Source organism: Periophthalmus magnuspinnatus, chromosome 17, assembly GCF_009829125.3.
Source record: "Periophthalmus magnuspinnatus isolate fPerMag1 chromosome 17, fPerMag1.2.pri, whole genome shotgun sequence".
NCBI lineage: Eukaryota > Metazoa > Chordata > Actinopteri > Gobiiformes > Gobiidae > Periophthalmus > Periophthalmus magnuspinnatus.
In genome coordinates this window covers 1,943,624-1,971,045 of record NC_047142.1, presented here as the reverse complement: position 1 = coordinate 1,971,045, position 27,422 = coordinate 1,943,624, and the positions used below count along the sequence as shown (strand labels likewise).

General features: G+C 41.3%; 2 protein-coding genes across 2 annotated transcripts in view; one reads left to right on the top strand and one right to left on the bottom strand.

Annotated features, from left to right (window-relative positions):
- Positions 1 to 9,839, top strand: part of phlpp1 (PH domain and leucine rich repeat protein phosphatase 1) — a 108,428-nt gene extending 98,589 nt beyond the window's left edge. Inside the window, exons 13-17 of the mRNA XM_033982012.2 lie at positions 85 to 215; positions 1,088 to 1,201; positions 4,331 to 4,525; positions 5,625 to 5,853; positions 7,109 to 9,839. Coding sequence (XP_033837903.1) covers positions 85 to 215; positions 1,088 to 1,201; positions 4,331 to 4,525; positions 5,625 to 5,853; positions 7,109 to 8,395 — 1,956 coding nt within the window. The 3' untranslated portion in view covers positions 8,396 to 9,839. The remainder of the gene's footprint in view (positions 1 to 84; positions 216 to 1,087; positions 1,202 to 4,330; positions 4,526 to 5,624; positions 5,854 to 7,108) is intronic.
- A 104-nt stretch (positions 9,840 to 9,943) lies between these two features.
- On the bottom strand, positions 9,944 to 26,554 carry mep1bb (meprin A subunit beta b). The gene is made up of 14 exons (XM_033982518.2): positions 26,427 to 26,554; positions 26,340 to 26,358; positions 25,985 to 26,035; positions 25,871 to 25,914; positions 25,713 to 25,791; positions 25,506 to 25,623; positions 25,231 to 25,409; positions 22,492 to 22,710; positions 21,156 to 21,308; positions 16,901 to 17,116; positions 14,801 to 15,265; positions 13,575 to 13,754; positions 11,556 to 11,703; positions 9,944 to 10,239 (listed from the first exon to the last, which is right to left on the bottom strand). The coding sequence occupies exons 1-14, from the start codon at positions 26,490 to 26,492 to the stop codon at positions 10,029 to 10,031; spliced, it is 2,148 nt and encodes a 715-aa protein (XP_033838409.1). The 5' UTR covers positions 26,493 to 26,554; the 3' UTR covers positions 9,944 to 10,028.
- Between the last annotated feature and the right edge of the window lie 868 nt (positions 26,555 to 27,422).

Genomic DNA, 27,422 nt, shown 5'->3' with positions numbered 1-27,422 from the left:
AGTGTCATAAAGGCTCTTTAAATGTACAAATAACAAACACTGAGTCCAAAACGTTTCATTTCTGTTTTGTTTCGTTTGTGCCAGTGTGTGGACCTCAGCTGTAATGAGCTAAGTGAGATCACGCTGCCGGAGAATCTGCCGCCCAAACTACAAGAGCTGGACCTGACTGGAAACCCCCGCCTCAACCTGGACCATAAGACCCTGGAGCAACTCAAGTATGACGCCATTTTTATTTGCTTTTTTAACTTTCTTTGTCATAAAAATGCCAACTAGAACTGCATGTGGAGAAACAGTGATTCACTCGCACCTACTCCGACTCTTCCCTCTTTGACTATATTCACTCAAACGGGCGTAAATATGACTGTAGAGCGCTCAAATCCACTCATCCACAGGTTGGCGGTGCTCAGACCATCGAAAACAATACGACATCTTCCAGATCTTATACTTTCATGATGAATAATACACAAAAAAAAATACTAACTATAGCTTTAAACTCTGGGAAATCGCTGTCAAATCCTCATTCACACACTGCGTCCGAACGTCCACGATATTTAGGGCTCGCACCATTTTTAGTCCAGTTGGTGAAAAAGTAGTGCACTCAAAATTTTCCAAAAAAGTAGTGGTCACCAGCCTGTCCAATATAGACCATGATGCATTGCAAGAGTGTTTTACTGGACACAACACGACGGAAAAAAGCGCTGGTTTATCTCACTGTTGATCCTGATTATGAGGGACACGCTCTTAAATAAACCGTTATGGTGTAAAGTTGCTAGCGTTAGCCGTTTACCTTCGCTCGAGCTGTTAAAAGAACGATTATTTTCACATCTCGGATTTAAAAAAAAGAATAATTCCTTTTGTTTACCCAAGATCCAGCTTGATAAAAACTTGTATGATAATTATTAGTCCATAAATAGTCGTATGCCAGTCAAATCTGATCGTTTTATGACAGAAATCTAGTTTAGACTTTAGACTTTTTGCACCCAGACGCAGAGTCAGATCTAGAGATATTGTCTAGAGATACTTCCATAAGAGAATCAACATTTCGCCTGCCCTACACAATTCGCTTTATGCTTTTCTCTTTTTACAGTAATATCCGTTGCTTCCGCATTGATCCGCCCCCGACCTTTTCTTCGAATGAGGCGTCCGGCGGGCCTGCTGTGTGGAGCCATGGTTACACGGAGGCCTCGGGCGTCAAGAACAAGTGAGTACAGGATAAAACGGCTCCGAGCGTCGCACTCGGCCGAGCGGCTCTGACTAACCCTCTGACCGCTGTCCACACCACATGACTCAAATCAGGGAAATCTAAAACGCGTGAATCATCCACACTTGTGTTCAACATGAGATGAGCGGCCAATATCAGGACATGGGGAAAAAGAGTAAGGTTTGAGATGCAGATTCTGAAGGAAAGTGTGAATGAACGAGAAGAAGGTGAGGTCTTGTGCAAACTTCAAACAGCAAGAGCCACAGAATAATGGTTTACGACAGGGGTCTCCAACCTTTTTCACACCACGGACCGGAATAATGTAGGTTTTATTTTCACTGATCTAATACACGTGGCAGATAAATGACAAAAATAAGTTAAGTGCATAAAAAATACAACTCGCCGCTGCATCGGTGGGAGCCCTGCACTTGTTTCTTCTTTCCTTCTTGTTCACGTTTGTTTCTTTAAAAAAAAGTCTAAGTCTTATCTTTTAATCCAGGTGCTTAGTCTCCATGTGCCAGAGCAGTTTTGAAGGTTTCATTGCCTCATTTGTTTTTCCCGCATATTACCCAGAGCCGACTCGGCGCGTGAGAGTCACCGGAAGCGACAAACCCAGATTTTACGTAGGACTCCTGGTGTTGTCTGTTAAATCTTTCTTTTTCTTGGAGGTCGTGGGCTCCTCTTCTGGCTCCTCAGTTGTTCTTTTCCCCTTTGTTAAAAATCTCTCCAAAGACTTTTGTTTTGGCTCATTTTCACTCGCTCGTGGCTCTACTTTTGTGTCTGATGTGTTGATCGCGGAAACAAGAGCAGATAATAAACTCGCCACTACATCAAATAGATTTCTGTGACGATTTCCTGTCAGGATTTTCATTATATTTCTACGGACGAGCTTATTAGCGCGTCATGAGGGACCTGCGAAAGTTACGTCGGAGAAGATGCAGTTGCTGATAAATTATTTACTGTTTTTGTGTGGCCCGGTGGTTGGGGACCACTGGTTTAGGATAAAGATGCTTACGGATGATGTAAATAGACGTGGAGGCTGGTCCAGATTCAGGATGGGGGCTCCATCTCAGCCGATTCAGGGCCCCTCCTCTCTGTCCATGGTGAGGTTTTCAGGCTGAAAGATGAACAAGACACTGTCAAGAACTGTTCCTAAGGTAGAAAGGAAGTAACCCGACCCTTTTAATTGTTGTAGAGCAAACTAAAATAACCAAAGAAGCCTCAACGAGTTTCAAAACTGGCGCAACATAAATCACAAAACATCCAAACAAAACTGTGTCAAAACTAATTCCAAGTACGACAGGATTCTCGATTTTACAAGATTCAAAGTTCAACAGTTTCACAGGCGTAGGTCACAATCCTAGCAGTACAAAGTGGCAGGGGGCGGGTCCTTTTAAGAAGTGGCAGCCGCAGGTGGAAACCCAGGAGTGGCCAGGCTCTGGGACGTCGCGCCAGGAGCCAATCAGATGCCAGTTTGGGGAGTACGCCAATGGCAGGAGGAGATCTGTGGTTTCAAAGCTTGAATAAAGAGACAGATCAGCAGCCGGGACGGAACTGGAGGCACAGGGCCATACGGAGAGGCTTGTATAAATAGGGTTTGTGGGTAATTGGAGGTGGCGTTGAGGTGAGCTGCGGTTCGTTGGAGAGAAGTAGGAGGTGGAGGCGTGGTCCTGCTCCTGAATCAATCATATTAACTTCACGTATTTGCAGTGAACAAAGGCAGTATTTTGGGTGATTCACAAGAACGTTTGAAAGATTGTGTTTAGCAAAGACTCCAACTATCTAAGTAACATAATTTCTTCTGAAAAAAAACTAAATCTTATTGCTAATCATGTTCTGAAATGCTTATTGCACTTTTGTTAGTTCATTTTTCAGTCTTTTCTCAAATCTTAAAGCTACTTCACATGCCACGTTTGCACAGAATCCATCAAAACATCCACTGTAAATCGAATTCTAAATGCAATGTTTGTGAGAAAAATAACAATTACCATATTTTTAGAAAGTGCTGTGCAGTTCAGGGCTCGCGCGGGTCCCATAAGACTCAGAAAGGCTTTCAAACCAATGCGCCTTTCCACGCTGACATCTGACCTCTAACCTCTGCACCCTGCCACACTGACCTCTGCACCCACAACTCTGAATCCACAAGAAGTGATTTTCCCTGGAGCAGTTATGGCATGAACCCATCTGCTTTGGTGTACTAATACTCGCAGCTGTTGGTGTAACAGGCAATCCTCAAGTAATCGCTCAAAGTTCGTACCGGACCCGCCCTGCGCCCGGTTTAAACTCGGCGTTAGCGTGCATTATGTAAAATTAGCAGAAAATCTTAAATCTTGAAATCTGGTTAAAATGAGGAAGTCTAAAGTTGGACAGTAGTTGATGGCAGAAGTACAAAAAAATAAATAAATATGAAAATTTGACTACAAAGACTGTATATATAAATGGACTTAGCTAACGTGCTAGCCGCCATGTTCCATATATGACGTGAACACGCTTTTGGTCTTAAATGTTCGTATTAACCCGCTCTACATCCTGATCGTGGGTTTTTTATTTCACTATTGTGTCTGTAAATCAAGATAACAGTCAAATCAGGCGCCTTCTTTTCCCGAGGTCACTCCCGCTAGCGTTAGCAACAGGTTTGATTGACAGCGTTGCTAAGCGCCTGCTCCATACTAAACTAGAGGTGTGGGTGGGAAGGGGCGTTACGTTCAACAGGTTCACTCTGGATTGGCTCTTTGGTTGCTATGATACTCGCAGTCGGAATTCCAAATATGGAAATCAGCCCCAAATTAGCCGCTATAACTGCTAGCATCGATAAGCTTCATTTGACTGGAGCTGAACGCTGTGGACGACGTCGCACTCACTCAGTCCACTTCGTTATGCAGCTCACAAACGCTCAGTCTAAATATCTGTTCACTTTGTATTTAAACTCTTCAGAAAGAAAAAGAGTTTACATTTTCATATTCCAAAAGACCCGAGAAACCCACTTGAGCGACGTCTCGGTTGCGTAACGTTTCACAGAGTTTCGTCTTCATCTATAGAAGTACATCTGACACAAACAAAGCAATTATTGTGTCTTTGAAAACGATTCTCCGTCTCACGCGGCTTTTGTCTTTTGTCGTGTCTTTTCAGGCTGTGTGTCGCCGCGCTGTCGGTGAACAGCTTCTGTGGAAACCGCGAGGCTCTTTACGGCGTTTTTGACGGAGACCGGAACGTGGAGGTGCCGTACCTGCTCCAGTGCACCATGAACGACGTGCTGGCGGAGGAGCTGCACAAGACCAAGAGTGAGGAAGACTACATGACCAACACCTTCCTCGTCATGCAGAGGTCAGAGCTCCAGGTCGTTTGTGTTGAGCTGTTCCGTGATACAACTTATTTCTCCTCTCACATGCGCTACACACACACAATACACACAAACACACACGCATGCTACGAGCTACAAACACATGCTACACACAAACACAGCTACACACACGCTACAGAAAAACACATGCTACACACACACTACACACAAACACACACACATGCTACGAGCTACAAACATATGGTACACAAACACACATACATGCTACACACAAACACAGCTACACACACACGCTACACACAAACACACATACATGCTACGAGCTATGAAAACACTTGCTACACACAAAACACATGCACACACGCTACGCTTTTTTTTTGTCTCATCTAAAAACTCCCATTTTGTCTCGTCTTGTTTGAGTCAGAATTTCTTGTTAATTTGTCTTGCACCTAAACCACTTTATAAAAATGTGATCTGTTTAACCTTTTACCATTAGCACATGAGCTATTGACACCAACATTAAAAACATTTTGACTTGTTACATTTAATCCATCTCCCCGGTTCCAAGTTTTTCTGAATCTGAAACGGTTTTTAACTTCACACAACTAGACCTGTCACAGTAACAAATGTTGAGGTGCGATTCATGGATGAAGCCATTTTGGCACCGACACATTAACCCTAAAATGTACTACTGTTGTGGAACTGTTGACCTTTGAACCCGTGGATAATCGGGCGACAGCAGCTCAGTTAAGAGCGTTTGTCCACTGATCTGAAGGTTGGCGGTTTGAATCCCGTTTTGAGACATAAACGTCATTGCTTGAGCGGTCAGATCGACAGAGTCACAGGTTGGAAGTACGATTCCAGCTCCAACAGATGAACCCTACCGTCATGTCCTTGGGCAAGACACTTAACCCACCTCGCCCCCCCTAAAAAACGATTTTATTTGTGAGCTACTATGAAAAAATTAAACACTTGAGCCATAGAATTTATATATTCAATCCTCACAGGCTCAAATCTTCAGAAAAATATAAAAAGTTTTCCTGATACTGCATACTTTACACGGTTGTATTCTGTAGCCGTTTGGAAATGTTTGCTAGCGCTGACTTCCTGAATCTTTTGTAGGAAACTGGGCACCGCGGGACAGAAGCTGGGAGGCTCGGCCGCTCTGTGTCACATCCGACACGACCCCACTGACCCCGGGGGCTGCTTCACGCTCACCGCCGCCAACGTGGGCAAGTGCCAAGCCATTCTGTGCCGCGACGGGAAACCCATGCCCCTGTCGGTGCTGCACAACGTGGGGCTGGACGAGGAGTACCGAAGGATACGCCAACACAGAGCCATAATCACTGAGGTACAGGAGGGGCGTCTGGCAAAAACTACATAAACATTTCAGCTTTGACGCGGTATTGAGTTCAAACGTGCAAAAACTACTCAAGTAAAAGTATCACATGAAAAACTCAACTTACAGTCTTAAAGTACCAGTTAAAAATGAGTTAAAAGTAAAAGAGTTGAGGTCTTCTAAAGCTTCAAATGTAGTGATTTTTATAAAGATTTGTGCTGAATTTTGACCAACAAAAACAATTGAATATTTTTTTCCAGCTGTTTTTATTTGCCCATTTTTGTTTGCTCAAATTTTGAAGTTGTTTAAAATAAACCCTCAGCCTTTTCAGCAGGTCTCAAACGGTAATAAAAAATCAAAAACTGCAGATAAGGTGAATGCTTCAGTGCAGCTGCAGTGAGTCAGTAGGACTCAGGTGCTCTTCAAGGATGAGGCCACTTATAGAGGAACAGAGATTTAGCTTAGCACAAACCAACGTCTACGAGTCTCAACGAGTCTCTTAGGAGGAGAGTCCTAAACCCTGACCAAGACACTTAAGTGTGAACGCGTTGGCTGGTCCAGGTCTCAATAAAGGACTTGTATTTACACGAGAGTCTCGGATCGTCTCAGCTCCACTACCTCACATTTTTGATGCTGGTATGTGCTAAGCTAAATCTCTGTTCCTCCAGTAATAAAAAATACTTTTACTTGTCAGTCCTGTTCAGAAATGTAGTGGAGTAGAAGGTACAGATACTCTCAAATGTTATGAAGTAAAAAGTAGTTAAGTACTTTGGACACCTACAAATCTTAAGTACATTATACTTACTTTACTACTTTAACTTGGTTTATGTTTAGAGATTAGGGAACACACAATCCATTAAACTATCAAACAATGAAACATATATAAATATATTTGCAATAAAGTCAGTCTCCAAAGGCTGCAGGCTGCTTATAATGACGATTTACGGGTGCTCTTTGCGGGTGCTCTTGAGGAGGCCATGATGGACGAATGGGACCGAGATGTTTGTCACTACTCGAGTAAACACTTTGCTGTACTAAGAACTTTAACGTTGTTTTATTTGCAGCTGAATAAGTCAGAAAATGAAATAACGTCACTCACAAACGTAAGATTCAGTGCAGTCGCTTCAGTCCCAGATGTGAGACACTGGTGTGGCTCTTTTTAAATGTAAATGTTACTGTTTTTATTGTCACTGTCCTGTTTTTACAAATGGACCATGAGTCCGGAATAAAGATGAATTGATTGATAAATATTTTTTGTCGTTTTCAGGAGAACAAAGTGAACGGCGTGACTGACTCCACACGTATCATGGGCTACTCCTTCCTGTACCCGTCGGTCATCCCCTGCCCGCACGTGCAGACGGTCACGCTCACGTCCCAGGATGAGTTCTTCATTCTGGGGAGCAGGGGCTTGTGGGACACGGTCTCTCACCAGGAGGCGGTGGAGGCCGTCCGAAACGTCCCCGATGGGCTCGCCGCCGCCAAGAAGCTGTGCACTCTGGCTCAGGGCTACGGGTGCACGGACAGTCTGAGCGCTGTGGTCGTGCAGCTGAGTGTGAGCGAAGACTGCTGCTCCTGCTGCTGCTCGGACCCCCCGCAGCCCCCTCCCAGCCCCGGGTTAGGCCCCTACCCCTCGGCCACTAACCCCATGAAGGAGAGGCCCTCGGACGGCTCCCTCCCTGTCCCCCCGTCGTCCTGCAGCGAGATCAGTAGTGAGATTAGCACTAGCGAGATGAGCAGTGAGGTGGGATCTACGGCTTCATCGGACGAGCCCCCGCAAAGCTCCCTGGTGCTGCTCCACGACCAGCCCCACCACCAGAACCTCCAGCTGCACCACCAGACCCACCCTTTGTCTCTACAGCATCAGCAGCCGCACATCTCCACGCAGCCCTGTCAGTACTTGTACCCGAGCTCCGAGCTGCCCTCCTCGCGCAGCTGTTGTGCCATTCACCCCTCGTGTTTGACGGGGGCGTTCCAGAGACAGCTCTCTAGCGCCACCTTCTCCAGCGCTCTGTCCGACAACGGGCTGGACAGCGAGGATGAGGAGCCTATCGCCGGAGTGTTCTCAAACGGGAGTCGTGTGGAAGTGGAGGCGGATATCCACTGTCTCAAACAGGAGTCGCCCCAGGCCTCGCAACCGCTAGCCCAAGAGCGCCCCCTTCTGCTCAGCCTGCCTCCTCCGCCTCCGCCGCCACCACCCTGTACCCCCGAACCTCAGGAGGAGGCAGGGGACACGGCAGAGGGCGACCAGGGCCTGGAGAGAGATGAGTCTTGGCAGGGGGACCTGGGGAAAGTGGCAGTGAAAAGCAGGAGAGGGAATGGATCAGTGGCCAGGCAGGAGAAGAGCCACAACCTGATCGAGGTGGCAGCAGATGCCCCCTCCAAGAAGTCCGGGGGGTACTTCACAGCACCAGCGCAGCCCGACCCTGACGACCAGTTCATTATCCCCCCCGAGCTGGAGGAGGAGGTGAAGGAGATCATGAAGCAGCATCAGCAGAAGCAGCAGAAGCCCAGCGGCACAGAGCAGCCCTCAGACTACTACGACACCCCTCTCTGAGCACCCATCCTACTACGGTCCTCCCAGTACACCCCGCGTTTAACAGTCCTCCAAGTACTACAATACCCCGCTTTACTTAGCCCACAGAGTACTATGACATCCCTCTCTGATCAGCCCTCCAAGTACTACGACACCCCTCTCTGAGCACCCATACCAGTACTACTACACCGAGTACTACGACATCCCTCTGAGCAGACTGAGGCTGCCCTATGCACATACAGGACGCTCCATCTGCAGCCGTCAGCTCTCACCACAGAGCCAGACACTGTAACACGTGTGGTGAACCACGACCTGCAGAGGTAGAACAAGCAAACCAGCCCTTTAATGATGCGTAACCCTTTCGAAATGGACACGCCCACAGCTGCCCCCTGTCAGACTGTGGACCTTTGTTTTTACACTAGACAACCAGCTGATATGTAATCAACACTAGTCTCTTTGCAATAGCATTAGCTCGCCACAACTCTGCTAATACAGATAACAGTTCCATGGTTTGTTTGTTTGTTTTGTAAAACTTACCATATCTTTTAATGTGAAACCAGTGACTTTGCTGAAATCTTTTTAAAAACAGACATAATCTTTTTATTATCAGTGATGAAAGGTACACCAGTAAAACCACTCTTACCTGTTGTAGATAGGGCACTTAAATACTGTATTTCTTCAGTAAATCACAGCTCATGGCCTGTAAAATGGCATAGAATTTTTGTAGAAATTGAAATACTAACTCCTAGGAGTTGCATACTCTTTATTGTGACTCAGTCACTTTACTAATCTTCTCTGAGAGAAATGGTGATTTTTTCCAATGACTGTAAATAAGAGTAATGTTGTATACTGATGCTTTTGAGGAACTGCGTCCCTGTCGGCCAAGGTTGTAGTTGCAGGAGGATGTGAGGTTGTGTCACACTATCTCTATATGGACACACACCCAGACACAAACTGTCTATTAGATCTACACACATGAACACACATCCAAACACACACTCTATAACAGGCCTACAAACATGAACACACCCAAACACAAACCAATGGTGTGAGATTACTGTCACACACACTATATTAGACCAAACACACACTATATTAGACCAAACACACACTATTGTAAATGTGCTGTTGAAGCCCAGACATTCCATGTAATTGAATGACACAGAAATTGTCCACATTGTTTGGTTGTGATGTCCTGTTGTCATCACTGTATTTAAAGACACTATTAGATGGATATATGCATGAACACACACAAACACACACATATACACACAGCAGACACACATTATAGATATATGCATGCACATACACACACACACACAGTATAGTCCCACCTCCCTCCTACAGTAACTGTTACCACCGGCATGACTGTGTCAACTTCAGTAATATAAATACTATATCCACAAAAGAGATACACAGATGTTCCTGTCTTTGGTATAATAAATTTTAAATTTGTGAATATAAACTTTTGCGTGGGACTTTATTTGGAATCATTTATACAAAAAAAGAAACATGATCTGTGCTTTTGTTAAAAATGGTTTATTCTTTTAAAGCAGTGAGATATTGACACCAAACCACCACAAGAGGGCGCCCTAATGCAGTACACTTGAACATGATCATTCCTCAGTCACCTCTGAAGTCCACTCACGTCCTTTTATCTGGCATTCACGTTGGACATGACCACACCGTCGTCTCTGCGCTTCTTGTACTTCTTCTTGACACAGATCACACTGACCACGGTGATGACCAGCATGGCCCCGAGCACACCCAGAGACGAGGCCAGGGCCAGGGTGGTCTTCTCCTGCTGCGTGCCTCTGTACTGACAGCTGGGCCCATAGTACCACCAGTCATCGCCCACCGCACACCTGGACACAGCCGAGTCACCTGCAGGGCTTAGCAACACTGATGGAGCTACAGAGTTCACTGGAGGAAGGAAGTATGTTCTAGAAAAACGAGTATTGACGGCTCTTTGCAAGTTTTTTTAAGCCTATATGCAGCTGATGCTTGGAAAGACGACACTAATATAAATTTCCCTTAAAATATTTACTTTTTTAATGTGGAAACAACAAAATAGTCCCATCATCTACACCTAAAAGGCCCCATATTACGCTGTTTTTCTGATCTGTTCTAATGTTTCCTCATCACAAACAGACCTGGAGTTGTGTTTTGTTTCATTCACACATGTTTAACACACAAAACCTGCAGATTTAGGCTGAGCTCTTCTCTCTAACTGAAAACAATGTTCAACCTTGTGATGTCATGCGGTAATTTCTGTTAAAATATTATCCATTAACATTTTTAAAAAGGTACTACAATCACAGACTGAAGGAGGAGGACATTCTCAGTTTATAGACTCATTTTAGTTCTTAAACAGAGAACCCAAAAGCTTTCTGATTGGATAATTGTTTTGACAACCAAAACACAACTAAAAATAAACGTCCAATGCGTTTTTGAATTAAAAATAAATCAGCATTTGAGTTGTTATCCGTAAAACTATATTTGATTTGAACACGTTGATGTACATAAAGAGGTCAAGTTTATAACATTTAAAATCAAAATCTTACGTATATCGGTAGTTCCTTAAATGTTCAGGGACAAAACAGGCAGCAGTTGACCGTGCCTTTTAATAAAATTATAAAAAATAAAGTGAAATAATAGGTTATGTTTGCAATACACATTTAAAAGCGTTCTTTATTTTAAACGTTGAGGTATAAAGGTTCTGTTCAGACGGCTAAAAGTTCAGCTGGACAGTGCCCTCATGTGGACGTACGGTGATGTGAAATCTTTTTTTTTTTTTTTATCAAAAGCTTTGAACTCTGCAACTAAATGATAATAAGACTTGATTAACTGCTTCCATTAAATATATTCCGTTTCCTTCCCGCATAAACCCCATAATCAACTTATCTTGTGTAACATTAACACCATGAGCCATTTTCTAATACAAAGACATCAATCATATTTTTCTATCAAGATTCCCCACGCCTCCTGTATCGTTCACATGCAAAGACTCCCTATTGAGTGACAGATCTTTCAGAGTTCTGTACAAACTGATGCAATCTGCAGCTCCAGAGTCCATTACATGAACTGCCCTGTGGTGCAAATCGAGCTCCTTAATAATTCAAGACTTTTCATGTTTAAAAAGACTCACATGTGGGAGATTAGTTGGTATTCGACATCGTACCTGCATTCGGCCTTTTCTTTCACCATGACGCAGACTCCTTGGTTCTGACACTCCAGGTTGCCGCAGTGGAGGGGTGTGGTGGGGCTGGGTGCGGCGGTCGTCGTGGTGGTGATTGGAATGGGCTGGGACACGGTCAAGTGGGACACGTCTGAAGGGAGTTAAAAAAAGAACAACAAAAATCAGTATCTTGTGTATTTTGTGATTGGATGCTTGTTTTTTTAGATGACAATACAGGTAAAACTTTATTAACATCTACACCTGAAAGGTCTTGTATTACGCCATTTTGTTTGCTGTTTTAGTTTTGTGTATAATAGAACCTTTAAGTCATTCAATTTTATTTAATCAACAGATTTTTATGAGACATTGTAATTTCAAAAGCATTTTTCTCACATTGGGACGCAAATAGCAGCCACATCAAACTTTACAACCTTGTACCCAACACAATTTTGATGAATCCTACAGAAGGATTTCTTCATATTTCATTCTAAGCCTGATATAAGTTTTAACTAATTCTTAAGTTTATTCAAATACTCAGGGGAGTCGACAAAGGGGTCTGTTGTCCCGGGGCCCAGAATTGGACCCTCATCCTATTAATTTATATTAGAAGGACTGTCTCACATCTTCAGGAAGACTGTTCCAGGTTTTAGCTGCATAAAACTAAAACGCTAATTCCACATGTTTTGTCCAAAGTCTGGGCACCAGCGGGGGGCCGGGACTACAGCGGGACTACAGCGGGACTACAGCGGGACTACAGCGGGACTACAGCGGGACTACAGCGGGACTACAGCGGGACTACAGCAGGAGGCGGGTTCCTGAAGTTCTCAGAGTGTGAGATGGTTCATATGGCACTAACATGTAGGAGATGTGCTCTGGTGCTGGGCCATGGAGAGACTTGTTCACAAACAGAGCTGCTTTAAAGTCGTTTGTTTAGCAGAGTACAGTAGAACGCCTTCAGTGACTTATCCCTGACACTGACCATGCTCTTAATGTCTCTGTGCTCTCAGTTTCACTCCTGAATTCTCACGATCTGCTGCATGTAGCTGTGAACCATCAGCCATGTGCTGCTTCTTCCCGTGAGCCACTCACCGTTCATACAAAACAAACTAAATAAAACAAGAATTATTTCAAAACAGAAAAACAAACTCAGCCCGCAGCTTTCAAACTTATTCTACAAAGAAATGTTGTGACGTGATTTGACTGAAGCAGCTTCACTCCAACTTTTTATCCAGTTGACAGATTTAAACTTCGTCTTTTACTGAAGTTCAATTTAAGTTTATTTCTAAAGCACACTTAAAACAACAAAAGTTTAAAAAAAAAAAAGCTTGAGTTTAATACCAGGGAGAAGAGGTGGTTTAGTCTAGTATTAAACTGTGTTAAAGACTGAGAGGATCTAACAGGCAGAGGGCGCTGTTCCATAGTCTGGGCACTGCCACAGAAAAGGTTCTGAGCGAAGTAAACGGCTGCAGTAACTTCCTCTGACACATATGACCCACAGAGTGCACACATTTAGACACAACAACATTTTGAATTGACTCCACATGAAATAAGGACATTTAGCTAAGACTGGAATGTTTTTGTGTAGGTAGGTGCTATTTTAAAGCGTGATTTATGTCTGTGTTTTTAGAGAAAGTTTAAAATTTTGTCCCAATTGTGTCCCACATAAATTCCTGAGTGTGCGTTAAATGTAATAAGCGTGTAAGTAAAGCCTTGTACAATATAACTGTACTGGGGTAAGACACATTTTACTCAGGTACATGGAAGAAATTGTGTATAAGTAGCTGGAGGTTGTAATAAGTTCACTACGTGCCGTCTGCATCTAATTATGAAGCTTTTTATTGCTTTATAATCAGGAAGTGAACAATTAACAAGCTCGTGCTGGATAAATAATCTCATCCCTGTCAGGAGTGGGGATGTTCTGAATGCATGAGGTAAGTGAGGAATAACTAACAACTTTGAACCACTGCAAACTGTTTAAAACAAACAAAATTGAGGTAGAGCGCCTTTAGTGATGAGACCTACCTTCCATAGTGAGGAGGAAGATGGCGTCTCCTCCTTTGATGAAGTCTCTGCTCTTGGCGCGGAGGTGGGTCAGATACACCGCGGTCCCCGAGCCCGGCCCTCTGAAGTACTTAGTCCCATCAGGCTCCGTCACCTCCACCCCCACTTTGCGAGGGTCGTCCCAGAACAACGCCCCCGAAGCTGGAGATAGAAAACACGTTAAAGCACAAAGTGAGAAGAACAGAACCGATTTTTGTAGAGGTCAAAGATTTGCAAAAACAGAAGTATTATTTTCTGATCTGATCTATAATGTTGTTTCCTCGTTTCCTGGAGTTGTTTTTGTTTCATTCACACATGTTTAACACGTAAACCCTGCATATTTAGACTGAAAACGCTCTGTTCCACCTTGTGATGTCATCATGTGGTGATACAGGAAGTGCTCCACTGTGTTTTTAAACTCCACACACCTTCACTAGAATCATTTCAGCTCTAGATTAATTTCCAATCTCTACTGAACTAAAGGTAAAAGGAGCTGTTAAATTGAAAACTACCACTTGATGACATCACAAGGTGGAACAAAGCGTTTTGAGCTTTGTAGATGTTACAGACTAATAATAAAGTGTGACTCAAACATGTGTGAATGAAACAAAACACAACTCCAGGTCTGTTTTTGAGGACGAAACACTCACGAGAGACCATTTTGTGTAATATAGGACCTTTAAATACTGATATAAAAAATGAGATAAAGTATTTAAAGACTAGAAACCAAACAGCAGCAAAATAATGACATAATAAACTTAATAATAGAACAAGTGCGTAGGCCAACTTATTTATTTTCTGTACCAGTACTAAGAAGGTCCACGATGCAACTTTTTGCTTGTTGTCTCCATGTAGATATGATTGCAATGTTCCGCAGTATATATTAAATGTATCCATCACCACAGCGTCAAGCACACAAAGTCAGTAGGCCACGTTACAGGTCAGATCTGTGGAGTCCTGCTTACAGTAATAATAATAATCCAGTTTTTTGGGCATATGTTTTAGCAATAAGAAAAATACAGTTGAATAAATGCAAGATAAATGAACTTAATGTCATACGGTGGGACATTCAAGACAAAGCACCGACATCTCCGTGGAGACAAATACCACACCTGAAAAATTACACAGTGGACCTTTAAGTTAGCCCAGCCCATGCACGTGTTACTTCATGTATGTATTTATTTTCACGATAGTTTAAAGCATCTCACGTGAGGTTTTGGTGGGATCTGTGGTGACGCTCCTCTGGTTGGACATCCTCTTCTGAATGTGCGGGTGCTGGTCCATAAGCATCATGGTGATCTGTTTCCATGGACACGGCCACTTTTGCCCCGTCTCCCCCTCCAGCGCCACCAGGCTGGCATATGCCGACAGCTGCCCCGCGTAGTCCGTTTTACCGCTGGGATACAACTTCATCTGGAAAGAGTATCCCTCCTTGGAAGTGAACGGGGGACTGTAGATTGGCACATTTTCTGGCGTGCTGTCCATGACGTGACTGAAGTTCTTGACCCGCCAAATGAACTCGGGGCAGGTGGTCTCGGACAGGTTTATGTCATCCAGCGACATTCCGCCTGGCGTAGTCTCCAGACCTTCTTTGGAGCCTTGGAAAACCACTCGGAATTTGGTCTTGACGTCTAAGCTCACATGGTGCAGCTGCCAAAGATCCTGTGGTGCACCTGTGCAGATCAGAAAACAATATTTAGCAATGAGTATTCTACTGGGAACATGAACAGACAGAAGAGTGTGAGATTGGAGATCAGCAGACCAGATGATTTTGGATGTTCTGAGGTCCTGGCGAAAAACTCGAGGAGACCGGGCTTTTACTGTAGCTAGCCCCAGACTCTGGAAAAGTCTTCCTCTGGGTGTTAGAACAGCCCAATCTTTAAACATGTTTAAATCTTTGTTGAAAACTCATTTGTTTGCACTGGGTTTGAACACGAGCTGAGCGGGACACTTGTATTGTGTTGTAATTGTTGTGTTCTATTGTATTTTTGCATGTTTTGTTTTATAAGACTGCACTTTGGGCAGCAGTGGTTGTTTTTAAAAGTGCTTTATAAATACATTTGACTTAACTATATTTATTCAGGCCTGTACAGAGCTGTTTGTGGCTATAATGTTTAGGGCGCAAAAGTCAAATTTTTGGGTTGATTTTAAAAGAAACTATTACTTTTCATTCATATGCTACAGTGAGTTACATTAGTAATTTTGTGAAGCCCCACAAGGCGACTGTATAGGCCAAAAAGTACAGCAAAGATAAATTTTATACTGACAAGACAATGGCTAGACAATATAAGCTACACGGTAAATGGTTTATATGTTTATATAGTAGTTTTCCACCTTCAAGGCTCAAAGTGCTTTACATCAAGGAACCACTCAGCACCACTCATTCACAAACACATTCATACTCCAGTTTACGCAGACATCAAGGTACTGTTGCCTCTGTCTGCATCCATTAAGGCCGAATTACAATCAAATATGAACAAACGGCTTCTTTTTGCTCATCAATTTTTATAAACCAAAGCATTATAAATAAATCTACTGAAGTATGGTTGCTGGACTTCATAGAATTAAATTAATTCTGTGAACTGGACGAAAGGTTTTAAGATTTTTTGAGTGAATAGGTTTTCACGGCTCATCCAAGTAGCTTCTTCAGTTCTGACAGGGTTCTGTAATTCACTTTTTTATATCTGTCTGATGGGAGGAGCTAATTACACTGAAACTAACACACCCTATTTGTTTACAGTAAAGTATTTTATGAGCATAGACTAGATAAAGAAGTTGACTGAGTGACGTCACCCGCAGCGTTCAGGTCCAGTCAAGTGAAACTCAGCGAGATTAGGAGTTATAGTGGCCATTTCGAAGCCGAGTTCCGACTCAAACATCCTAGCAACCAAAGAGCCAATCTGGAGCAAGGTTGTTAAAGGTAACACCTCTTCTCCCCCTAGCAACGCTGTCAATCAAACCTGTTGCTAAAGCGAGTGGGAGCGACCTCAGAAAAGAAGGTGTCCGATTTGTCTGTTATTAGTGTTCATGTCTTGATTTACGGATAAAAAAACGGCAAAATAAAACCCCCAGGATGTTGTAAAGCAGTTTAATACGAAAATGTTAAGACCAAATTGATGAGCTAGCATGTTAGCTAGCTCCAACTGAGTCCATTGAACTACCAAGGTGTGAACTGACCATTTCTGTCTCATATTAAACCATTTTTAGGGCTTATTCTTTTCGTAACTTTCTGTATATGCTGAAATGACTTGTACATATTTCAGTTTTTTTCAATATCCCTTCCTGACACCAGAAATTGGCCTCCTCACCGTGTATTGTGGAGATTAAACGAAGCGTTCCGTTGGGGTTGACTCCGTCATACTCTCTGACGTAGATCTTGAGTGCGTCCTTGGCCCCGGCGCTGTTGTAGTAAAAGAACTGCAGACACTGGAAGCCTCGTTTTGGGTAGAGGAGCCGGCTCTCCAGTAAAGCCGTGTCTCCGAGCTTAGCGGACGCCGTGTCAAAGTGCATGAAATAGCCAGAACCTGTAGCATAAATGACAAATGAGTTAGTCTTTTTGCTACCATAGTAACTACACTTTAATAAACATGAATAAAGACTTAATTCATAATGAACAAATAGGTAAAGGTGCACTATGGAACATTTCAGGAAAAAAGACATTTTCAGGTAGAAGGTTTGCCAGCTTCTTGTCTCCATGGAGATGTTATTGCTCTGCCTAGAATGTTTCACAGTATGGCATTTAAGTATTTATCTCCATGGAGACAAACAGGTGACTCCATCAGGCCAAGTTACAGGTCTGACTCCACACACAGTAATAATGTTTTATGAGGTAATTATGAAAAACTGTAGTTGAATACATGCAAGATAATGCCATACCGTGGAACATTTCAGGCAGAGCAACTGTCAAATCCTTCATTAGAGAAGTTACATAGTGCACCTTTAAGAATGACTCCATAAAATACTTAAAGTGTTAGGGTGTTAGTCAAGTAGCTGCTGAAGCCTGAATGAGTCTTAATAAATGTTCATTATGAGTTAAGTCTGTTTTAAAAAGGTAATATGAACGAAACTGGGACTAGACCAGGCCTTCACCGGGACTGAGTCCAGACTGATCCAGGACTGAACCAGGACTAGACCAAGACTAAACCAGGACTAAAAACACAGCACTAAATCAGGACTAAAAAACAGAACTAAACCGGGACTAAATCAGGACTGAACAGAACTAAACCAGGATTAAACCAGAACTAAAAAACAGAACTAAAAAGGGACTAAAAACAGAATTAAACAAGGACTAAACCAGGACTAAACTGGGACTAAACTGGGACTAAACAGGGACTAAACATGGGGAATCAGCGTTTGAGTTTTGTGCAGATAAAACCTGGAACATTCTTCCTGAAGATGTGAGACAGGCCTCGACTTTGACAATATTTAAATCCAGGCTCAAACGGTTCTGTTTAGCTGTGCATGTGACTGAAAGGGGTTTATTCTGCACTTTTCTTTTAATGTTCATTTTTATGATGATTGCTGCTGATCCAAGTAGTTAATCTAAGTAGAATTGAACCTTCATCCTATTATTTTATATTAGAGCTTCTTGTCCCAGGCCCTGAAATTTCCATCGTTGGCCCTGTAGAGCACTGAAACTAAAGCGATAATGATCCATATAACACTTTCTGTGCTTTAATCCTTTCCCTCACGTAGATCCTACACCTAAGTCCTTGTGTAACAGACTTATTTGCATATTGATTTGGCTTAGGGTGTTTTTTTTTTTTCGTTTTTAAACCAGATGACCTTCACACACCTCCTCTCTTGTGAGGTCAAAGCCCAGACAAAGAGGCTCCCGACCTTCAGAGACTGGATTATTTTACAACAAGAAATCAGCCAAAGTTATGCAAGAGCTTGTTTAATAAAGTCGTGCCCTTGTAACTAATTTGACTAAAAAATTTAAGTAGATACAATTAAAATTAATTCATTTGTTCTGGCAATGCAATTTCTTTCAACGCTGTGGCTCAGTGGTTGGATCATTTAAAAGGTCCCATGTTACACAAAACTGACTCTCGTGAGCTTTCAGCCGTGTTATAAAAACATACCTGGAGTTGTGTTTTGTTTGAGTAACCCCTTATTATTAGTCTATCTACATCTCCAAAGCTCAAAATGCTCTGTTCCACCTTGTGATGTCATGAAGTGGTAGTTTTCAAGTCAACAGCTCCTTTTACCTTTAGTTCAATAGAGATTGGCAACTCCAGGACTGAAATTATCAAAATGATGCTAGTGAAGGTGTGTGGAGTTTAAAAACACAGTGGAGCACTTCCTGTATCACCACATGATGACATCACAAGGTGGAACAAGTGTTTCCTGTTTGAGAGAAGAAAGGTTTGTGTGTTAAACATGTGTGAACGAAACAAAACACAACTCCAGGTCTGTTTGTGATAAAGAAACATAACATAAATCAGAAAATAGCGTGATATGGGTCCTTTAAACATACTGCCGTTGTGTACTTGGGCAAGACACTTCACCCACCTTGTGTGTGGGGAGTGAGTGATTGGTGGGTGTTGTAGATTGACAGGCTGTTTGCAGCTGAGGGAAGTGGCTTATCAATGAATAATGCATGGGATGGTTTGGGAACTGGGAATGTCTGGAAAGGTGTAATTTAAAACTAATGCATTCTTGATTTTATTTTGTGTGTTTTGCTCAAAGACACAAAGACAACCGAGCTTAGGATTTGGAGTTCAGAAAGATTATAAATGTCTATAATGTGTACAAATATATTAAAGGCCATGTATCTGTTTTTGAACAAAATCTATAGATATATTGTAAAAACAGCTCATGAGGTCAATATAAGTCTGATAATGAAACATTATAGAATTCACATACAGCAGAGTAACAGGAAGAGCGTGGTTTGCATGCTGGATGTCGTCAAAACTCGTCACTCTCAGGAGTTTGTAAGTGATTACAAACTCCATCCATTTCTTTCCTCTAATCCGGGGCAGGGTCGTGGGGGCAGCAGTCTAAACAGGGACTCCCAGACTTCCCTCACCCCAGACACGTCCTCCAGCTTCTCCGATGGGACCCCAAGGCGTTCCCAGGTCAGCCAAGAGACACAGTCCCTCTAACCTGTCCCGAGTCTTCCCTGGGGCCTCCTCTTAGAGGGAATTATAAACTCTGAACCAGTGCAAACTGTTTAAAATGAACTAGTTCTGTTTTCCACGTCTTTAAAACAGTAAAAATCTTATATGGCGGCGTTGTAAATAATTTTCTAACTCAAGTACATCGCATTTATCTTCTGTTGTGAGAAACTTAAGAGTGGGTTCCCCAAGCAAGTTTAGCGCAGTAGTCAATAGAGGAATCGGTAGACTCCTAGCAAAAGTGAAGTAATTTCAATCTAAGGCCGGCCTTAACATGACTGTTCATGCTATTGTGAGTTTCAGGGTTGAGTGATGCAATGACCTTTACATTGGACTAAATCATTCTCTCCTCCACAAACATGAACAGAGCTACTATTATCATTTTTTCTCATGTTAATGCAGCCCACACATCTGACCTTGTGGTGTGTTCCCTCACACTAAGAACCCTGTGATGGTCCCCAGGTCCAGGTATAAAATGTGTGCACTTTTAATTCTTGTTTTGACTTGTTTATTCACACAGGTCTTCGGTGTATAATGTGTGTTTCTTGTGTTTTTTGGGGTATTTTTTACTGCAAAAGTAACTGTACTCTGCCAGCTGGACCAAGGTTTATGGAGTGAATACGACTGATGACTCATCCAAGAGGCTTCTTCAGTTCTGATAGGACACTGGTAAATAAATACTGCCTTAAATATATGAAGCATAGACTGTATATATAAATGGACATGATCCTGTTTTTTTTTTATTGTGTTTGTAAATCAAGATATGAACATTAATAACAGACAAATCAGGTCCTTCTTTCCCGAGGTCACTCCTGCTGGAGTTAGCAACAGGTTTGATTGACGGCATTGCTAAGCAGAAGGGGTGTTATCTTCAACAGCCTCAGTCCGGATTGGCTCGTTGGTTACTATGCTCACAGTCAGAATTCCAAATGTGGAACTCAGCTTGGCTGTCTTGTTTTTTCCAGGGACATTCAACACTAAAATGGTTTTCATGTATTTAATATCTCTCATTTTTTCTCAGCAGGTGTTTGGATAAAATAGTCAAATCCACTGTTCAAATCGATTTGTACATTCATTTCAAAGAAATGTTTTATATCGACTGGTTTGAGACACAAAAGCAGCTCTTTCAGCCCCAGATTTATTTGCCAAAATCAAATTATCTGTTCTCACTGTCAAATGAAAGAAAAACACATTTTGAGAGTTTTGTGGTAAAACTTGCTTTTGGGTGGTGTGTGATCAGTTTGAATGTTGAACTGCATTTTGATTCAATAAAATTTTGGTTAGGAAAACAAAATTCCTCTTCAGGATTTTGTGAGTCATTTTGCAAATGGCAATTTTCAATACAGAAATGTATCAAAACTGTAATAAGTCAAATTCTCTTGGATAAATAGGGAACCATATTCACTCTTGAAATGTGTTTTAAAGTGGTTTCTGCAGTACTTGCCTGCACATTTGCCCAGGTTGGAGTAGTCGGTGGTGGGCCCGCCTGCAGCAGAGGACACTCTTCTCCAGTCAGCTGTATCTCCTGCTCCTTGGATCATGCCACAGATGTTCTCACGTTCAAAGTCACACGAGTCCAGGAATGTCGACGCCTTGGCTGTGTCCACAAACAAACAACAACATGCAGACTTTGAACGACTGTAAAACACTTAACGCAATATATACATGTTTATCCCCAGTCTTTTCTAGTTCAAAGCTTTGTAAATGAAAATGTGGGTGTGTAGGAGTCTGAGGTCCAGCAAACTTGACGTACAGATCACAGTGGCAGGTGTAGTAATTGTCAAAAGTAATAAAACGAAGTACACTGTGGTAAGGTGAGGTGAAAGAGTCTCTCAACAAAGATGCATTGTTCTTATTGTATAACACATTGATTGTTCCATATTTGACATATTGCACTGAAGTGTGGGGAAGTGCTTGTAAAACATACATTGAACCAGTTTTTCTTTCACAGAAGCGTGCTATTAGAATTATCAATGGAAGTGGTTATAGAGCACATACAAATCCAATTTTTATTCAGTTAGAAATGTTGAAATTTAACGAATTGGTGGAATATGGCATTCTCAAAACCATGTATAAAGCTCATCTAAAAGTATTACCAGAGAAGTTTCAAAATAGATTTATTAAGAGAGAAAGTACATATCAATTACGAGGAACTGATTTATTTTCTAAGCCAGAGTTTAGAACAAAACTAAAGGAAAGATGTATTTCAATCAAGGAAGTCAGTCTTTGGAACAGTCTTGAAAGTAATATTAAGGAATCCAAGTCCATTTATATGTTTAAGAAAAGCTTGAAATTATCATTATTAAGAAAGTATATAACTGCTATGTGACAGGATGATTTTGTGGGTTTTTTTGTTTGTTTTTTTTGTTTTGTAAAGTAGCCACACATCTAAGTTTGATTTTGTATAATGTAACAGTGCAATACACTGGAAGGAATAAGAGTTAGAGTTGATAAGGGGCAGATATAAGCTTTTGCTTCTTTCTGTGCCCTTTCATTCATCTATTATAATTGTACAAAAGCTGAAATACTGTATGCAGATATGCTGCATTGATTTGTTTTGTTTTAATGAATGAAATAAATATAAAAAGAAAGAAAGAAAGAAAGAAAGAAAGAAAGGTATTGTTCGCTGTATGACCATAATCCATAGAAGAAAGGACTGTAGACTGAATTTATGTTTTCCAATGTATATGAAAAAAGGGTTTACTCATCTATAGAAATCTCAAATTTTAAGAACTACTACTTAAATTTGATTAAGTTGATTTTATTTTCGTGTGACTCACTGCAGTTGTAGAGGCGGCTGAGCTTGAGCAGGTCGCTGTCGCTAAACTCCATACGCTGTCCAATCACGTCGCTGAAGGCCGGGATCTTGGTCACGATGGTGGGCTCGCTGCCATTTTTGAAGGCGGTCTTACTATAGTGCATCATGGAGCCGTAGTCATAGGCGACGCCCAGGGAGCTCGAGGTCGTGTCATTGTAAGTGTTGAAATTGTGGCCTTTGCCTGCGGACAAAAAATCTGTATGTTATAATGGAAAGTTTCAAATGACAAATCTAAATTCTGTATGTGTATTGGGAAATGGTCACATTTTTATACAGCGCTTTTCCACCTTCATCAAGGAACCACTCACCCATTCACACACACATTCACACACCGGTGTACACAGACACTGGGGGTGAGGTGGGTTAAGTGTTTTGCCCAAAGACACAATGACAACATTCATCTGTGGGAGCTGGAATCGCACCGCCAACCTGTGGATCAGTGGATCTACCAATGTTTATGCTGAGAGCAGAATTCGAACCACCAGACTGTGCTCATTGGCGAATGGGCCCAAAAATTATTTTCTTTTCCGCCTTATGTCCCAAATACTGGCCCAGCGCTTCCCACCAATGTGGCGTAAGAAACGTGCACCAAATGACCAGTTCTGACCAATCAGAGTAGCTAGAGTGGCGCTAGAACAGCCTCAGAGTTTTAACTTTTTGGCACTTTGAAGACTTAAAATGTTTTAATGTTTATGTTGTGTCAAGACAGAAGAATCTGACTTTTGTGAAAGATGTGGATGCCCTGTGAGCCGAAGTCTGAATTAACATAAAATGCATCGCGCTCTATGGGAGAATTCTTTCTGGGCCCAAGCTCCTGGGAGCCGCACTACCTGGTCGATCTTGCCCTAAAACAGAGGGGGAGTGTGTTATCCAGTTCTTATTATAGATCCATGGGACAAAAACTAACTAAATGAGCTACAGTTGCCCATATTGAAAGGGTCATGTAAAAATAATGATAAGGTAAAGGTAATTATCAAATGTTCTGTGATTTGTTGAAAGTTGAAAATTACAAAAGTTAAACTATTTCGTTCTATGATACATTCTTGATACTTGTTCCTGCTTCATCTTGGGATATCAGCATAATCCACTACAATAAGAGAACACACCAATGGACTACTAACCCTGTAAAATACATAATCACCCACACTTGCTCTACTTTGTAAAGCTAAACAGCATAACGGCCTTACTTAGAACGGCATGTTTTTCAACTTCTGTTTAACAAGAGGAAAAAGGGCTTCTAATACAGTTATACTTTCTTAAACTTTTTATGATCCACGTTACAACCACAGTATGAAACTAACCAAAAACATTAACGAAAAAATAAGCCTGTTTTTAATTTCGGTTGTGTTTACTGAGCTGACAAACCTGCATCCTTACTGTATAGTATTCCACAGTATGACAAACACATTTCTCTACGGAGAATGTTTTCAACTATTGTTTTAACTTTGTTTCCAAAAAATCATGCAGGTGATGTGCGTCCACGTCCTAACAGTTACCTTCACCTGTACCTTTAATCTTTTATCAGTACAGTTTTATGTTTGGGACAAAAAATGAGCAGCCAAGTGTGATTTTGTGATGCCAATGTTTAGCCTGTTTATAGAGGAGAAAATTTGGACTATGGCTGATGATGTCATAGTCACAGATGGGGGCAAGAGTCAATTTTCCCTATTAATTACATTTTATTTTGCAATGAAATATCCAAAAAGGTCAATTCACAAATGTTGAAACAAACCATGATACTTTCTAGGAGTGACTAGACTAAATCACGTCTTGAATTACAACAAAAAGTTGCATTTTAAGAAAATTAATTTTAGCTGCCCCTATCTGCATTATTATTGGCCTATAGAATATTGTGATGTCATTTGAAACCGAGCAAGTGTCTTTTTTGAGAATCACTCACTTAATTCAGTCAAACAGACATGAAACAAAACACATCTCCGGGACAGTTTGGATCAGTTTAATGTTGCACTCCGTTATGTTTTGGAAGATATTCTGTTATTTATTAACCAGGCACGTTCCCACCCTGGAAATCAAAACCCTTTATACATCAATGTGAAATTTTGATAAGGCAAAGTTTGATGCTGTTGCTCAAAGGGCATCACATGTTTATGCATGTGCATATATGCTGATAATTAGTGAACATGAAATATTCACATCCACATACTGGCACTTTTGCATTTTAATAAAAATTATCTATTTATAGTCCCTAAAGATCCAACACTATGCATGTTTTTCTTGTTTAATTTTGTTCCATTACAAAACTGAAGACAAAAGGGAATTAATGAAAAATGTTTTTGCTTTCAAAATCTTTAAGAAAAGACTTCTCCTATTAAGCGTTTTGGTAATCTTGTAAAAGCTAATGTGATCTAAACAAATGGAAACGTGTGTTCAGCATTCTACTAGGCCATATAAAACCTGACAGTAGTCGGCCTACTGCTTATGTCTAAAGTCCACACATATCAGTCCAATGAGGTTCATTTGGTCTTAATCTTATCTGGTCTGATAAATTATTTAATTTTTTTTTTTTCCAGAGTGGTGTTGCTGTGATCATAAACTGTTTATATAAATGGACATAGACTTATCAATCTTGTGTTATAAGCAATTTTATTCTTTAAAAAAATAGCTGCTCAGTCCAAAACTATCTCAAAAATGCTGAAAATAAAAATTCGATGGTGTACAGGTTGATGTATTTTGTCAATACCTTCAGTGATCCGGTCCCACATGATCTGGACGTAGTCGTCGCGGTCAGATCTGGACTGCTCGTGCCAGAATCCCAGAGCGTGGAGGAACTCGTGCTCTATGGTGGCAATACGGTCGCAATTGGCTCCTATGGACAGCACTTGCTTTCCCACACGTCGATTACCAACCGAAGAAAAACAACTTGGAGACAAAAGATTTTACACAAACAAGAACATACAGAATTACTCAATGACTTGTTAATGAGTTACATTTGTGTATATTTTCTTCTCTCTATACCCGCTGCCTTTAAAGATGGAGATGTAGTTCTGTTCTCCACTCCAAGGCTGAAAATCAATGCAGGTCTTAAGGCGGTATTGTTCAAAAGCCTTCAAGATAACACCTTTCGCATTGATTTCTGTGGAACAAATGATATAATGCCACCTTTAGAACTGTTATGATTCAACACAAACTTTTTAATATATATTTACTGATACTGCCGTTTACCCAAGTCATCTTCCATATAGTAAGGGATCGTCCTGGGCCATCTGTACTGTTCTCCTATTATGGAATTCTTGGCTTGTTTCTATGGCAGTCAGTAAAGCAGAATGTCAAAATATTGTTCCATTTGTGTACTTTTTATGTGCAAGAAAAAAAAGCATTACCTCGTCCAGTACAATGTCTCCTTCGTGCAGATTCAAGCCAGCCTCTATGGAGCACGCCCAAAGATTATCAACAGTACTAAACTTTAATGGAAAAGCTGTAGGAATTTTTAATACCTTCATTTATGTCAAAAATGTCAAGGTCTCGTCCTCCGTCCACATCGTAATCTATGATCATGATTCAACTTGGTTAAAAAGAGCCAAATAATCCTTTCATATATGGTACAACTGTTAAAAAGAAGTTTTGCTAGTTTCTCCGACAATAAAATCGTACATTTTCCTCCAAATTATTGCTACAACGAAACTACTACCTGCCACTACTACTAAACGTATGCAATTATCACTTTTTACAATTGCAATGTGACTTGACTATAAACAATTCTACCCGTTAATTACAGTGCAAGTCTGGAATTTCATAAGGAAATGCATAAACAGATTTTTTTTTTAAATAAATAAAAACCAAAAAACATACCCTCAATGATTGGAGTAGGCTGTATGAGACAGACAAGTGTTAGCTCAAAATAGATGATGAATTAAATGGAAAAAATAACAGACTCACCAGGCTAACGACAACGGCACAAAAGTAGCACACAACAAAAACACAGGCAGCTCTCCCCTCTGCCATTGCCCCAAATTCCCTCTTAAAGAAAAGCACTAGTCTCTGGAGCCTAATTTCTTCTCAGTGAACCCCACCAGAGACACTCACAGAAGGGCACAAGGATGGAATAAATGACATGTCAGCACCTGTCAATCATTCACAATACTGTAAAACTTATACAGTGAGTGGTTATGTTATCGTTTGACTGGCCATTACAGGTGAGCAGATTACACAGATTACACTTTATAAACAGCAAAAACAAAGTCTAACTGGTGTTTACATTAGAGATAGAAGTGGGTGAAATAAAAAGGTAACTGTGGCATAGCAACCTGTATGTCTCCTTAACGCTTTGTCTAGAACAGTGGTTCTTAACCTTGTTGGAGGTACTGAACCCCACCAGTTTCATACGCACATTCACCGAACCCTTCTTTATTGAAAAATAAAATATTTTTTTCAAATTCAAGACACATGTATGTTTTACTGGTGCACAAAATGAACCGTGCATTAGCATCACTGTGTTCAAAGAATAAAACCAGGACAATGCATGAACTCCCAACAAATTACATACATACCTTTTCACAAACACTGGACCTTTTTTAATACTACCACACTGAAATCATTTTAATTTTTTACCTTATGTATTCCAATAATTAATAAAAATAATAACTTATTATATTTATTATTTTTAACATTTTAACACACACCCATCACCTAATTTCCATCAGGCTAGAATAATAATGAATATTTACTGCAAATCAGTGTGACTTCTGCTGTTGCCTTTGCTGTGAAAATGACATGAGAGTGGCCAAGGTGAAGCCATGCATTTTGAACTGGTCTCTCAAAGTCTGTTCCTTTTCTTTGTTTTTATGTCATTTTATTTTTTTTATGCCATTCGAATGACTCATTTAAGTCGGGCGGGTACTTGGATAGGCACATCAAAGGGTGCATTTGTTGAAT